Here is a 15,443-nt window from a genome sequence, read left to right on the forward strand (position 1 = left end):
AAAAGACACTATCAGTTTCAACTATTTTTCAATGATTTAAAAATATATGGTTTTTCTGTATTTCTCTTTGACATGAGGTAGATAATTATCTGTACCTTGTTCCTTCCTGTATTATATGATAGCTTGCATTAAACTGATTCGAAAAATATATAGTTTCTATATACATTTGTTTGAAAGAAGGGAGATAATCTGCTACTTCTGATTCACAAATAGTTATTTCTAGTTAATATAATAGTATTCTATGCACTGATTTAAAATAATATATGGTTTCTATACATTTCCCTTTGAAATAAGGAAATAATTGGGTATTTCCGTTTAACAAAATTCACATCAGTTGTCATATGATAGATTTTATCACACTGATTCGAAAATTAGACCTTAATTTCAAGGCTAAAGATCAAGAATTTCAAATCAAAAGTCCCAAAGTCTCACATATATGTTGTTAAGAAGTTATCCTACATAAACAGCTTGTTTGAATATCAAACGGGAGAAAAACTCCTATAAAAATCATCAGAGCACTTCGACTCAGTGTAATGGTGTTGCGTCAAGTAGCAACTTAGAATTTGACAATCATTAACTCATACGCTTTACGAGCTTAAAATTTAGATCATGACCTTGAACTTAATTTCCTGTTTATAGCCCATTGACCTCATACCAAAAGACGCTGGGTCATTATAACTTAGGTTTATATCGACATTCTATTTCTAGTACATGTTACAGAACCGCTTCGGTCCAAACTGAACAGATCATCTGAGGAGGTTACGCGCAGTTTGAAGAAAAAATTCAAGCAATGTCTTTTACGGTTTCTGAGGTTTACAAGAAAAAGTAAAACGTGGAGATAACTGCCATATGCAAAAGTGTTCAGTTTAAAAGGGTGAGTTTTAAAAGCACAATAACTGTTCGAAATCATATGCAAAATATCTTATCGTCATGTTGTGAAACAAAAGCGACATTTCAGAAACAAAAATGGGGAAGAAAAAATACTATCAGAACAAAACCAAAAGGTCTTTAAACAGAAAGGTAGTAAGACCTAATAAAGTAAGTGTTTTCGTATCTCACTATCAAAACAATAAATGCCTCAAAATGTATTTGTGTTTCACTGTCTTTCGCCATCGTGGGAAATTGATGAAGGTTTATGAGATTAAATGAGATAAAATGCTCCATATGTTTGTACAGTTTTAATCCTAAAAAAGTCTTCACGTCATTGTATATATGTTTCCAATAGCAAGCATTTCGGTACTGATATAAGCAGGTTGGGGATAACCTACCAAAACGGAAACTATTCCCAATATGAGTAACAATTCCTCAAAAATTTATAGACAATAGAACAATCTTTCCAAACGATCCATATCTTTTTAAATTTTGGTGTTTAAAGGTTGCAATTCTGTAAATATAGATAATGCAATTTCCCATAGGAACTCCTTATACAGCTAAAACTGTACCACTTTTACTAGGAAGTTTCGTAAAAAATTACATCCTAGAATGAAAAGCTTATATGCACTATTTTTTTTCAAAGGTCAAAATATAGGGTCTATGGCTTCTTGGCGTGGTTTGTGAAACAGCTGTATTTACAAAGTGCAACATAAAAAAGTTAGAAGCATTCAAAATTGTTATTTTTTCAAGGTTTTCATAGGTTTGTAGCTTTTAAGTGAATCAGGTTAGGACTATCCCTCTTTTGGAAAATTTGCGATTCATCATAAATAGCTAAGTTAACGGTGTTAAAAGACTTCAAGAAAATATTACTCTTACTGGTAACAAAAATGAATTGCTCATACCGAACCAAATCGCTAACGACGAAGTTAATAGTGTTTCTTATTTTTAAGTAAATGGTTAAAAGTAATTCCTCGTCGTTCAATTAGTTTTCATGTACAACAAAAGTAGTTGAACTTAGATATAAAAGTAGTGTTCTTAGATTTTAACAGTGTTGCTTATTTTACAGTAAATCAACAGATTGACAAATAAAATCTCTTAGGCGAAAATATCCGGTAATTCATGATCCAAAAGAACGACGTAAAACATCTGAAAGGGCAAATGAGTATACCAACATTAATCTAAATAACAATGACATTTTCATATAAGTTTTTGATAACCCTTTATGTAGGCAATCTAATTTGAAAATTGTATCTAACTTTTTGTACCATGTGCGTGTGTTTCGTTAAAATTAAAAACAAAATCATAGGCTGCTCGCCAAGAGAAGATTAAGTCAGAATAAATGTTTTTTTTTTTAAAGTTTTGTATAGATATTTTGAGGGATTAAGGCGCCGAAATTTTATTAATGTGATTTTTACATTGTTCGTCAGTTTGAGTTGTTTGAATATAGACAAAAAGGAGGTGAATATTTAACAGTACTATATTTGAATTTCAAACTTTTTTTTTTCGGGCGTCACTGATGATTCTTTTATAGACGAAACGCACGTCTGGCGTACACAATTTTAAGCCTGGTATCTTTGATGAGTTTATTAACCGATGTTCTAAAATCATCAATCTATTAAAACGACAAAAGAAAAACTGAGAGAATGGCATGAACTCCAAAAGGAGCAAGATCGGGTGCGTCGACAGGGTAAGCATGTCCTGCTATGCATGCATCCCCAACCATGCAAATCCACACTCAGTCAAAATGTTACTATCTGGAATAGGATACAGTGGGTAAAAGTGATACTCGTCGGACAAAGTGGCATAACTCAGATACATATTTGTAAAAACAATTTGTGTTTTACTATAACTTGTTCTCCTTGAAAACAATGAAACAAAATTGAAAAATTTGATGTATTTATCATATCATAAAATCTGTGTAAAGGAACAGAATGAAAAAGTTATTTATTATGCAAAATGCTATTTATTCAAAACACCTTTTTGAAAATTAGTTGTAATGCTTATCTTATCTATCAGATAACGTATGAAAAAAATCAACAAAGATGCCAGGCTTATACTTTGGTACGCTAGACGCGCGTTTCGTCTACATCGACTGACCAGTGGCTCTCAATTCAAAACAGTTTAAAGGGAAAATAGAATAAGATGCTGAAGGCTATTATAAACCAGATATCTTAACAGCCATATGTTATCTTATGAAGTTTGCATCGGTTGATATTGAATGAATCTAGTGTTTAAACTTTTGGATCATATAAAACGACAAGAACTAAGGATATTTTAAACACACAGCTTTGAAATGGTTAGGGTTTTTTTCCCTATTCGGTTTTGAAAAAAAAGAAATGGAAAATTTACCCATGAAATTTTTGCAAGCACAGTTTTAGAGTACTTCTTAGGCTTTATAGACAAATTTTACCAAAACAAATTAAGGATAGGATATTATAATATACCTACATACGTCTTCGTGTTTACACTATTTACCTTTACTGTTTGTATTTTAAGCAGATTTTCCTACTGAATAATCCGATAATTAGTTTGAGGTAGTACAGTTTGCGACTCCAGGTTTTTATATGCAATAATCTAATAAGCGTGCAACAATTGCCTTTAAATTCTAATACGCTGTTACCGATGATTAAATGGGGTCAAGTTCAATATTGATGATTTTGACTTTGCCGTTCATAGGCAATGGCGTTGATTGATTTGGAAATGACACGTTATGATATTTTCATGCAATAATTAGATAACCAATGCTATTCAAAATTAATTTGTTGCTACTTATGGTAATGTGGATTTCAAGTTCTATAGCGACTATATTTACTTTTGCCGTTCTGGAGTTAGTGTCCTTAATTGATGGGGAAATTGCTCTTCAATCGTTTCGCTCAATCAGTGCTATTTAAATTTTAATATATTATTACCAATTAGAAAAAGGGTTCAAATTCTGTATTGATGATTTTCATTTTTGCTGTTTATGAGTACTGGTCCTTGATTGGTTGGAAAATGGTACTTAATGACAATCTAGTTCGATAATTTGAGAAAACTTTATCCCATCATTTTCTAGTTTTATAAATTGTTTCTCATGACAAAATGGGGTTCAGCGTTTTTTGACAATTTTCCATTTAGCCTTTTAGGAGTTATTGCCCTTAATTCCTTAAACATTCACAATAATCCTGCAAGATAAACTCCATTTTCTATCATTCTGACAGTGTCTTGTTCAACATTAATGTTTCACTAAATCTTCTGTCTAGTATGTATTTCGAACATTTAAACTATCCCTCACTCCGTTTTCGGTAACTTTGTAAAATATGCTACATTTAATAAATTTTGTTACTTTGAACATTGTTAATTTACTGTTGCCTCTAATTTAACGACTTCATTATCTAATGTTGAATTTATATTGCGGAAAAAATACGTAGGGATAGTGTTATTTGTGTAGAAGCTGATAAGATGTGCATGTGTAAATACAACAATATTACAATACAAGTCTACTAGTACAATGTAATCGTTTGTGAAGGCATTTATACAATGAAAATAGAGGGTACAACGGAGAAGATTCTGCAGTAATACAAATTGATACAACAGCACCAAAAATGCAACTACGATTATCAAGCAAAGACATCACAACAATGTAAACAAAACAAAAACTATAGGCCATCTGTTATTACATATTTTTGCAATGCATTGTGACATTAAAACCCATTATTTTACTATACTTTGGAGTTTGATGCAAATTGTTAATACTTTTAAACGGATATTGAAAATTTTGAAGGAATTACGAATTTTCAATTTTATTCATCATATCATGTGCAAGTACTTTAAGGAATATCAGGGAACCCCTAGCATGTGCGTTTGTTTGTTATTGTTTTTTATATAACTTTTTTAATAAAACAAAGGTTATGTGTTCTATCATTTACATTCTAGCAGTTTTCCTTTTATTATATCATTGGGAGGGGCATTCAAGTAGGTTATTTATTGTTAAATCCTTGGGAAGGACGCATTCAAATTAAGTAACCTTTTACATGCATTGCAGTAGCTCTATAAAAGCAATAAATTTCCAAAAGAAACAGATAAGTAGTAGCTATATCATACTTGCCAAAATTTGGATCAGATCTATTACAACAGTCAAACCCTATGAAAACAAAATTTAAAGTATTCCTTCATTAAATTGCACTGATTACTTCATTTATAAGATACATCTATATATCTGTTGCATATGCGTAAGTCACCTCAAATCTGTCCCAGTATATTTGTAATTACTTTTTGGTATACAGAAACTTTTTCGAATCTCATTGTTATCATATTTGAAGTAAAACCCTTATTTCATAAAGTGCAAGTCATTCTTCACATTTAACGTTGTAAGTATGTGTTACACCAAAGCGATATATTCAGAGAAAACACTATCTTTTTTCAATATGATTTTTACGAAACTGTCATTTATATTCAGTATGCATATAGAACATCAATTGCATGCACAAGTGTTATGTGGTATAACATCGTTTTTAATGTAATGATTATAAATATCATGTCTGAAAAAGATCTATTCAAATTAATACTAATTACAAAAGATTAATTACTTTTTTTTAATACCATTTGCCTTGATTTATTTGTATGATATATGTTACTATTGGATTCTTATAAATAAACTTCTAATAATTTTTTTTAAGACAAATCAATTGAAAATACCTGATGGTATATCCGTTTCTATGAAATCGTGCGCCAGTAATTGCCCGAAAGCCATGTGTTGCCCTGTTCTGATTTTATCAAACTGATTATATGGTCCTAATGCAGGATCTGATACTACATTACTGACCAGTCTTGGATCGGGAAGTCTATTCGGAAAACCTCTTGGCAAGCTTTTTCCTGTTGACAAATAGGAACATCAGCTATACAATTTACGTTTTGATATACATCAAAATTTATAGTACGGAATGAAATAAACTATTTTGCATGCTAACAGTGCTTGAAGTATTACGGACAACCTTATGATTTGTTTGACCGTTATACAATATCTTTGTTAAGATCATAATGTATATGTTCAACTTGTAATCTTCAACCCGTCCTCTTTTCCTCGACACAACCAAATGCAACTTATGTTGTGTCATCTGTACTATTATTTGTCTGTTTGTCTTTTTATTTTTGGCCATGGCGTTGTCAGTTTGTTTTTGATCTATGAGTTTGACTGTCCCTCTGGTATCTTTCATCCCTCTTTTATCACGATTTTCTTACTTGCCACTCGTGGCACGGGAACTGCCTATCTTTCGGGTGCATCTGATTCACTTCAAGTTTTTCTTTGGTGTTTTTTTTTTGTTGTTGCTTAATCTTTAAAGTTTCCGGTGAAGTGTTTTGTTATTGTTGTTATTATTGTTTTTTTTTCACTGGAGTATGTATCTTCTCTTTTTTTTAAATTTATTTTCTTGAAGTAATAAATGAATGACAAATTAATAACACTAAGTACATGTCGTGAGTCCGATAAATATAACTGTTGAATACTCATTAAACATAGCGTTTCACATCACCGTGGTATATCACAACACGCCTACCATATATTTATGAATACCTCCTTTATAGTTTTATAATTTTGTTAAACAATTAAAGTGTTGAATTCTTAGAAGGACTACATTTACTTGACAAATAATTTACAACCTGAAAAACTACACTTAATGAAGAATTCAATTTTTATAAGTATACGGTATTGATAAAAACAGGACATTACACGAGTAGAACCAAGCTTTTTGTTTGTTTTGTATTACATATTCAGACGCATTGTTGTAACGCAGTCATGCAAAGCACGTGCAGTTATAAATGTTACGTTTTATTTGAAAATAATTACATAACATGTATTTCCCATAAGAATCCGTATTTTAACTGGTTTACAATAATCAGAAGGCATTCTAAAATTATAAAAGGTTTGTATTTACATGAGCTACACGACGGGTCCACATGTGGAGCAGGATCTGGTTACCCTTCCAGAGCACCTTAGATCACCCCGATTTTTTGTGTGGTTCGTGTTACTCATTCTTTAGTTTCTATGTTTTGTTTTGTGTACTGTTGTTTGTATTTTCGTCGTTTTCCTTCTTTTTTCCTGGGAATTGTCAGTGTTTTTTCGACTTTTGAGTTTGAATATCCCTTAATTATCTTTGGTCTCTCTTTTATACTCTATTTTTCAATGAAATGCAACATTCATCAAACCATGTGATTCACATGACAACGTCAATGTCTAGGAAAACAAACGAAAAGCTGGATGTAACTCGTTACTCCATTGTCAAATCATTAAAATGTAATTACAACAATTTAATGCTTCTTTTTTGTAATCACACACAGTTGTTGTAGCTTTGATCATGCTCACATTTTTAGTATGCGGTTAAAACAAAATGTACTTCGGTCAACGCTTTACTCTCGTACAAAGCTCTTAATCCTTGACCAGATTTGGCTATACTTATTGGTTTGAACCGCTCTTCAACATTTGTATTAAACTTTGGATATTCAAACATTTTGGTCTCACGCATCACTGACAAGACATTATTTGTCGAAATGCGCATCTGGTGCATTAAAATTGGTAAGGTTTATGTTTTTACACACAATTAAATTACAAAAGAAGCATTCAATTCTTTATTAAAATAAAGCATTAAAAAAAAACACATGATTGTTGTTTGTCATTCAAAATGGTCGGATAAAAATGAAGTTTTATTTATTGCTACTCATCAATGTTCTATATTCTAACTTGTTACAAAATATATATATACTAATAGTTAAACTCTTACCGTCCTCGTATGATACCATCGGTCTCCCATTTATATCCCTAAGTCTTCTCTGTGCTGTACCAGCCTGTCCCCAAGTAGGATTTCTTAAATTGTTACAAGACCCATCAAATGATCTGTAGCGAGGATTCTTTGGGCAAGGAATTACTATAAATTCAATCAAATACCAGATAAATAGAAATGTAACAAACACAATAGAATCAATTATTATAACATTTCTTAGTACAAAAAATCAAAATTACTTCAACACGTATTAGAAACGGAAACAATATTATGCTTTTTAAATAATACAGAAAGAAATAGATACACTTGAAAACATAACGTTAACTGAAAGTCGATATAGCCTGGTTTGCTAACTACAAGTTATTTAAACCCCGTGACGACCACTTCCAAAAATTATGAAAAACGTAGAATTTGAGGTTGTGAATGTTATCAATATTATCAATATATTCTGCAAAAGACTTATTCAGAAAACTATACCTGATTACTAAGTACTTCAAAGATAAAAACTACATCTGTCATTACATATACTTACACCGAACCTATTGCATCCAAGATTTTCAACCAGAAGAAAGTATTAGAGATGTTACCGTCAAGAAGGTAAAATTCAAATCTCTTGATTTTCTCTTCTTCCTCGCCGTCATACAAATATAGTCCCACTGGTCATGTTATCACTGGAGACCTTGATCTGTAGATGTGTTCATTCCCGATTTTGACATTCTGATTTATTTTGGATTCGCATGAAGGATGATGCATGCATAGCAGGAGACCCTTTTCTGTTGAGGTATCTAGTCTCCCCCTTTCTTTTGAGGTATCTAGTCTCCTCTTTTCTGTTGAGGTATCTAGTCTCCCCCTTTCTGTTGAGGTATCTAGTCTACCCCCTTTTGCAGTTCATTTGATTCCCTTAGTCTGTGTTTTTTACCTTGATTTGTATCTCTTCAATCGAATAATGAGACTTGAACATCGGTAAACTACTGTTTACTAAATTTGGCATCCAAGAGTCATAGTTTTTACATTCATTGCAGTCTTGTGTTGTGTAAACATAACAATAAAACCAAAACATTTGAAGCATAGATAGATTTCACGCGTTCGAGAACAAATAAGGAAGAAAGGGAAAATGATGAAAAAATTAATGATATCACCTCACCCACACTTCTAAACAAAGAAAACCCGAAAAACAAAATAACTAACAAGAAACTCAATGAAACAGGACAAAGCCAAACATAAATTTATGAATGCAATTCCGTCACTGCAGATTAGCGAATGCCAATATGATTTGTTTTTTGCATGCTTTATATTTTTTGGTCGACACCATATTTGAACGAATCAGTAAACTCCAGTTTATAGCTATTAAACAAGAAAAGAATAAAATTGAAAAAAGGGAAGAATACAAAAAAGGAAAAAACACCCTAGTCTTACCTTACTTTGTTTAAAACATTACTGAATAGAAATGTGCATACCTTTGTGATGGAAGACTGAGCTGGCGCTATCGATAATAATCTGCAACTTTGAAATATATCACTGAACAATGCAAAAAGTAGCTAAACGGATACTTTAAAATATAAGTTACGGGTAAAATTACTGAAAATGTATCAAATGATTTGAATATTGGAAAATATATCATGAATTGTAGAACATTCATTGTCAATTCAAAAGTGTAATTAAAAAAGTACAAATAAGATAAAAACCTTTGATGTTTTCGCAAATGATGGCATGTCACTCAATAGACAACATTTCAATGATTGCTTGCATCTCATATATCCAAGTGAACTTGAGAGTAAGGATACTAATGAAACTATAAAGTTTGCTTCATATCTTGATATTTCTTTGATGTTGACTGATTGATTGTAGCTTGCTCTTTGTCGAGTGGCAAATTTTGAAAACATATTACAGAAAAGAAACAACAAATAATTAAAACAATATGTAGGTTCTAAAAGTAAGACCATAAAGGATGAAAAACAGGGAATTTTGAATGCCACCGGAAAACAATGGTACAGGTATGCAAGAAAAAGGCAAATTTTGTTTTCGTGCAATGGGCAACTTTCGAATTCCACGAGAGTTCTAACTAGGGTTCTTTAACATATAGAAAGCGTGGAACTCTTTCTTCACGAAGCATCGGATTTAGTTTAAACTGTATTTATTTATGAAAAATTATAACAATGAAGTAGTACAATTTTACATAAAATTCAGATATGGGATTCAGAAACAAGTTTGGAAGAACTTTTATAAATCCGTCTCCCGAGCATCGGATTTAACGTCACTATTCTGTCCGAATGACATATACATCCCGTGCATCCAACCGGACGCCCTACTTTTGGAAAAGGTTTTACTGTCAGTCCGAAGCAGACCCTGGTGACCATATTTCAATACCTCAATTATCCTTAGAATGTCGATATTGAAACAGAAGGACGACTTCAAACTAGAATCTATGACGAACGTGATCAGCAGTAACATACCCTCCGACCCAGCAAATAACGTATATATATCGAAACTAATATGTTAATGCATGTTAACACTTTACGGACTTCATTAACATGGATGTGGTCCTGGAACAAAAACTGCTGCTACAAAGTTATGAGGTACAACGGCTGAAATCGAGACTACATAAGTTTTACGGTCAACATCACGAGTTTGTTGAGTCTCGTTCCCTATTGGGTTTCATGCGATTCCTTTATTTTGCACTGTGATTTGTATTTTCTCAATGGATTGATTTGAGCATTGATAAACTACTGCTGCCTCTAATTTTGCAATTCGTGTTAACGTGTACATATGTGTGCAAATGTTTAACTTTTTTTTTATCTTTGTCCTGTATTGCAGTGTGTATTCATTATTTTGATTTTCATTGTGGAAGAGTTGATTAAGTCATATACCAGGATTTTTGTTTAATTCTCTGTGTTTTCCGTTAGCGTGTTTACAATAGGTTCAAAGTTTTATCTGAGAATTTCCATATATCGATAGTGTTTCAGGCGATGTTTTTTATTCTAAATTACTTATGAGTCAGTTATCTTGAAGTTGTTGTTGACATCTATTAACATTCTCTTTAAATTTCACATGCAATAGGCTAGGTTTATAATCATACAATCGACTGTCTTGTGTATACATATTAAGTCTGATTAAAATATGAATAAAATGTATATATACTAATGCCAAAACATAGAACGATCAATTCAATTTTGTTCATAGTGCACTTTGTTTAAACTTTGGTATTAACATAAACACAAACTTACCAAAACCGTAGCCACTAGAATGATGTAATACATTTCCACTGAAAAAAAATAGTCAAATACATCTATTTTTCGTAAACAATGAAAGAATCACCAATATCCTGACCAGCAAATTCTTTGGAAAAATAAATCCTAGTATAAAAATTTTTTTTTTAGCACAAGAATAGAGTAGTTTCCTTAACAGTCAGTGGCTATTTGTTCATGAAATTTCATGACAAATAGAGGGGACAGCTATTTGATATATATAGGTTTTCACATCAATACCCAATAAAACACGTTTGATGACATGAAATAAGCATAACTTCTGATGGAGGATGTGGTCACAATGAAATTCTAACATATGTTTTATGTATCTTTCCAATCCCTTTGGTCACCGCCTACCCGCCTATAGCACAATGAAAGCTTTATTCTCATCTGTTCATCTTTTTTTGCTATATGCTGTCACGTGACTGCGTTATTGACATTCCGTCCGCATTTAATTTTTAAAGTGAATGTATGCATAACACTTCGGAGACCGCATATTACAAAGATTTTGCTCTTTATGTTCTTTTTCACGGGTTCAAACGAACATAAAGGATTTCTTTTCTAAACAAGGCTCAATAAAACAAAACACAAATATTCTATGGGATGTAGGTTTGCAGCATCCAGTCATTTAATGATATGTCGAAACATAATAACAACATGTGAACAAAAATGTTGAATGGCAATGTTTCGCAAAAAAACAGTCCTTATCACATTCTCTTCACTAGAAGTATGATCAATAGCCTGCACAATCTACAAAATACAATTAGAAAATATTAGAATCAATTCACAACTATATGAATTAAGAAAAATTAATAAATACTGTAAATTGGGCAGTGTAAATGTGCATGTATTGAATTGTACAATTCTATAGAAATAGTCGTATACGTGTGAAAGACAGTACACATAAAACAACAAAACAAAAACAAAAAGTCAAACAGACCTTAAATTTTAAACGTCTAGACTGGTTGAATGCAATCCGTCGAGTAGTTTTAATTCCCGCTTAGAATGCACGGGTGAATCCACCCGAGCAAATTACTGCGCATAACGATATTCATTATGCCTGGTAACGAAAAGAAATTTATTTTTGTTCTTTTTCACGGGTTCAACCGAACATAAAGCATTTCTTTTCTAAACAAGACTCAATGACACAAAACACAAATATTCTATGGGATGTAGGGATGCCGCATCCAGTCGATCGAAAAGGTACATCTTTGGCATTTTCGGATCGATGAACCATGAACTTTGAAACAAAGTTGTTTGCGGCTTGCGTAGCGCCTCCGCTTCGTTAACTATGCAAACCAAATTGCGTTTTGTCTAAACCTATTGCATTTAAAGCTTTGAGAAGAATTTATCTGGCTCTAGTATAAGATAAAGGCTTATTTACTTTAATCAATACCAAAGTATCTTGCTTGGACTGTAAAGAACGAAAATAGTACTCAGAGGAATTAATCTTAAGCTTTGCCAAATCACAATAATATTTTAACAAATGAACAGGACAAGTGGGCATATCCGTACTTGCTATCATAACTATACTACCTTGTCTGTAAATATCGGTCTTGCTATTGTGAATACTTATTTCAACGTGTATATTATGAAAACTGACATCACTCCTTCTTATATTCGAGAGTTTTTTGTATCTAAAAAAATCCAGCATAGGCCAATAATAACATACAAAGTAACCTTGAGACAAGTTAGATTTATCATGATACAGATTAAATAGTTTAACAATAATGTCCGCCGTGATTGGTTCTTTCTTTTGTACTGGTTTTACCAGAATTCTTTTATCCCCTTCTAAGACTAAGTTAAAATTTATTAAAATATAAATCGTACTTCTTGTTTGTGGAATCTGATTTACTCTTTTTAGCAATATCCATAACTGCAAAAGCGATAATATATTAACAAGGTTTGTGCGAGAGTTTGTAGATATCTTTCCATTCCTTACTCAAAGTGATCTGCAAAAGTATTAGAAAGATATGCATATCCTTTCAAGGAAAAAAAATCACGACCAGGTCCGTTACACAAGCGGCCAGGTCCGCCTATAAAGCACATATACACTGTACAATCTACAGTCACAATATAAAAACAAAGTGCGGCAAGGTCCGCATGAAGAAATTTTCACTCAAAATTCATTCATAAATTATTAACATCAAGTTTCAATACAAGCACATTAGAAATAAATCTGCTTTCATTGAAAACCGAATTCTCAGCAGAACCCCTGTTGAAAAAATTAGAAGGGGTTTCATGCTCAACAATATCTTTCACTAAACTAACATACTTGCCGGTATCAACGGACACCAGTATTGGTAAAAAAAAATGCCGATTTCCACTTCGGGATGTACCTTTGGCTTTACATAACTGAATATGATTAACAGTGAGCTATTAAAGATACAGGTGGTACGAGCCAATTGTTATCACTTGACCAATCAAACGTTAAAGAAACCGATACCTTTGGTTAAAGGATAAAAGAACTTTGAATTATACCTTGGAAGTTTAGTATTGTTACTGTTAGCAAATCGGTCTATGCTAAAATGTCCCCATATTTTATTAGTAATAAAAAATTCTGTCCGACACCGACCAATCGTCAAAATCAAATTTTACTATACTGATCCGCGGTAGTATTCAAAGTTCTTGGTATCTATTCAATTTTCTACACACCGAATTTTCTATACAAAATAAAATATTTCCACAGCTAGATTGTGCAAATCCTGTTTTATACTACCAACTTCAGATATGTGAGCTACGTTTTGGTTATCAGTGAATAAATTTACAAAATTATTCTTAAAATGATCCGGAAAATTTTCAAAGTTAAAATCACTGCCTTAAGCTCTCTCCAACTTCTTAGCTTTTCTTCGTTCGTCCACATCTGATGTGCAATTTGATCAGAAAAATTTACAATGTAGCCAGCACAAGCATAGGAACTTGCATCAGTATAAGCTAACCTGTCGGGATTCTCTGAATTGGTGCTTTAACTCTTTAATGGACATATGAGTAAACTCAACTCTAGAGTCCCAAGAGGATCGCTCGTTTACTAAGTGATGTAAATGTCTTGTCATAATTCTACATATATTACCTAGTGCGAGTGATAATGCAATGATTTTACCAATTAACGCTGCAACTTTCCTTGCAGTTATATAACTAGAATTTACATGCACTAAAGCAATAAAATTCAAAATATTCAACATTTTCATTCCGGGTACGCTTAAAATACCCCCTCTGTAGATCCCATACAAATCCAAGCCAATCTAAACGTTTTTGTTGCTTCCACACACTTTTTTTCATAATTTGGCAAGAAACCAGCAGACAATAAATCTGACAATACTTCTTTAGACACTTTTAAACATAATTCTTCAGTATCTCAAATCCGAGTACATCATTTAAATATACTATCATTTTGAATCCTACGCCAATATTTTACTAGAGGGCGTAGCAATTTGGTGAAAATATAACAACCTGAGCTTAACCCAAAGGGTAAAGATGTAAACGTGTAATATTTCTCTTTACTGCCCCTTTTCCATGAAAACCCAAGAAAATTTTGTTATTCAACATGTGTATCTATATGATGGTACCCTTGTCTCAAATCTTAATGCAAAATATTTATCTGCTGCATACGTATTGGCCTCTTTTACACTCTCATATTTAAATTTAGATAACACCAAGAATCAGCCTTTCCTTGCCAGACGAGTTTACCGACACCAATAAAGGATTAACAACTAAAGGGGACAGTGCTAACTTCCTTAGCGACTCCCATGCATACCGAATCTGCGATTGCACGTTTAACAAAATATTTGTGTTCAAAAGCAGATCTATTGTAATTAAAAAAAAACCAAAGGGAGGTGTTCCAAAATTGTAAACTATTATGTAATCGACCTTTAAATTATAAACTTTTACAGACTCGTTCTCATATTCGTTTGTGTCTAAACATAAATAAAAGTCAATCAAAGATAATCAAAGATAATACCTCATTTGGAACTGTTGGTGTTGTTAGGCTTGTTGGCTTTTTTGGGACAGTTAGACGACCAGAGTCATGTGGCACCACATAAGTAGCAGATGTCTTGAGGAGATGGTCCTGTCCTTGCTCTGAAGTTTGCGGTGCTAGATCTTGGACCATTATATCTTCGTTGTGCACTATTGGTATAACTTCTTGTTTCATGTGTTTCGCTGAAGCCACGAAAAAGTTTGTCAGCTGCGAATTTCTTCGACGTATCATTAGGTGCGACTGCCTTTCTTTTACGTATAGCTCTGGTTTCGGCCTGTCGTAGACGGCGCTCATCATCAGAATTATCAGCAAGAGGGTTACCTTCGTACTCGCTGACGGTGTCCCAACCATGTTTGTCAACAATTTTGACAGTTTTGTTACAAGCAGCAATATCTTGTTCGACTTTTTCAATAGTTTTCAGGGCAAAGTCACGATTATCTGACGAGATGGTGGCTTTCAAATCTCAATGTCCTTAGAAACTTGATCGTTGAATTCACACTGCTTTTTGTTGATAACAAATTTGAATTTGAAGTCAGGCTTACTTACAGGTTGGTTTAAGGATGGAATTTTTGCTTCAAAGATTGTGAAGATCTCCTT

At 32.6% G+C, this 15,443-nt stretch overlaps 1 protein-coding gene across 3 annotated transcripts in view; it reads right to left on the reverse strand.

Moving 5' to 3' along the window:
- The window catches only part of LOC127728067 (myeloperoxidase-like), an 88,737-nt gene that overhangs the window by 20,344 nt on the left and 52,950 nt on the right, over positions 1-15,443 (reverse strand). For 2 of the 3 annotated variants that reach the window (XM_052235260.1, XM_052235259.1), the window contains exons 1-5: positions 10,850-10,883; positions 9,083-9,128; positions 7,626-7,769; positions 5,548-5,724; positions 4,954-4,993 (exon numbers count right to left, since the gene is read on the reverse strand). The exons of the other annotated variant lie outside the window; for it this stretch is intronic. In XM_052235260.1, coding sequence (XP_052091220.1) covers positions 4,954-4,993; positions 5,548-5,724; positions 7,626-7,769; positions 9,083-9,128; positions 10,850-10,882 — 440 coding nt within the window. In that variant the 5' untranslated portion in view covers position 10,883. Of the gene's footprint in view, positions 1-4,953; positions 4,994-5,547; positions 5,725-7,625; positions 7,770-9,082; positions 9,129-10,849; positions 10,884-15,443 lie in introns of those variants that run through there. 3 annotated transcript variants of the gene reach the window in all.

The sequence above is a fragment of the Mytilus californianus genome, unplaced genomic scaffold, assembly GCF_021869535.1.
Source record: "Mytilus californianus isolate M0D057914Y unplaced genomic scaffold, xbMytCali1.0.p SCAF_2, whole genome shotgun sequence".
NCBI lineage: Eukaryota > Metazoa > Mollusca > Bivalvia > Mytilida > Mytilidae > Mytilus > Mytilus californianus.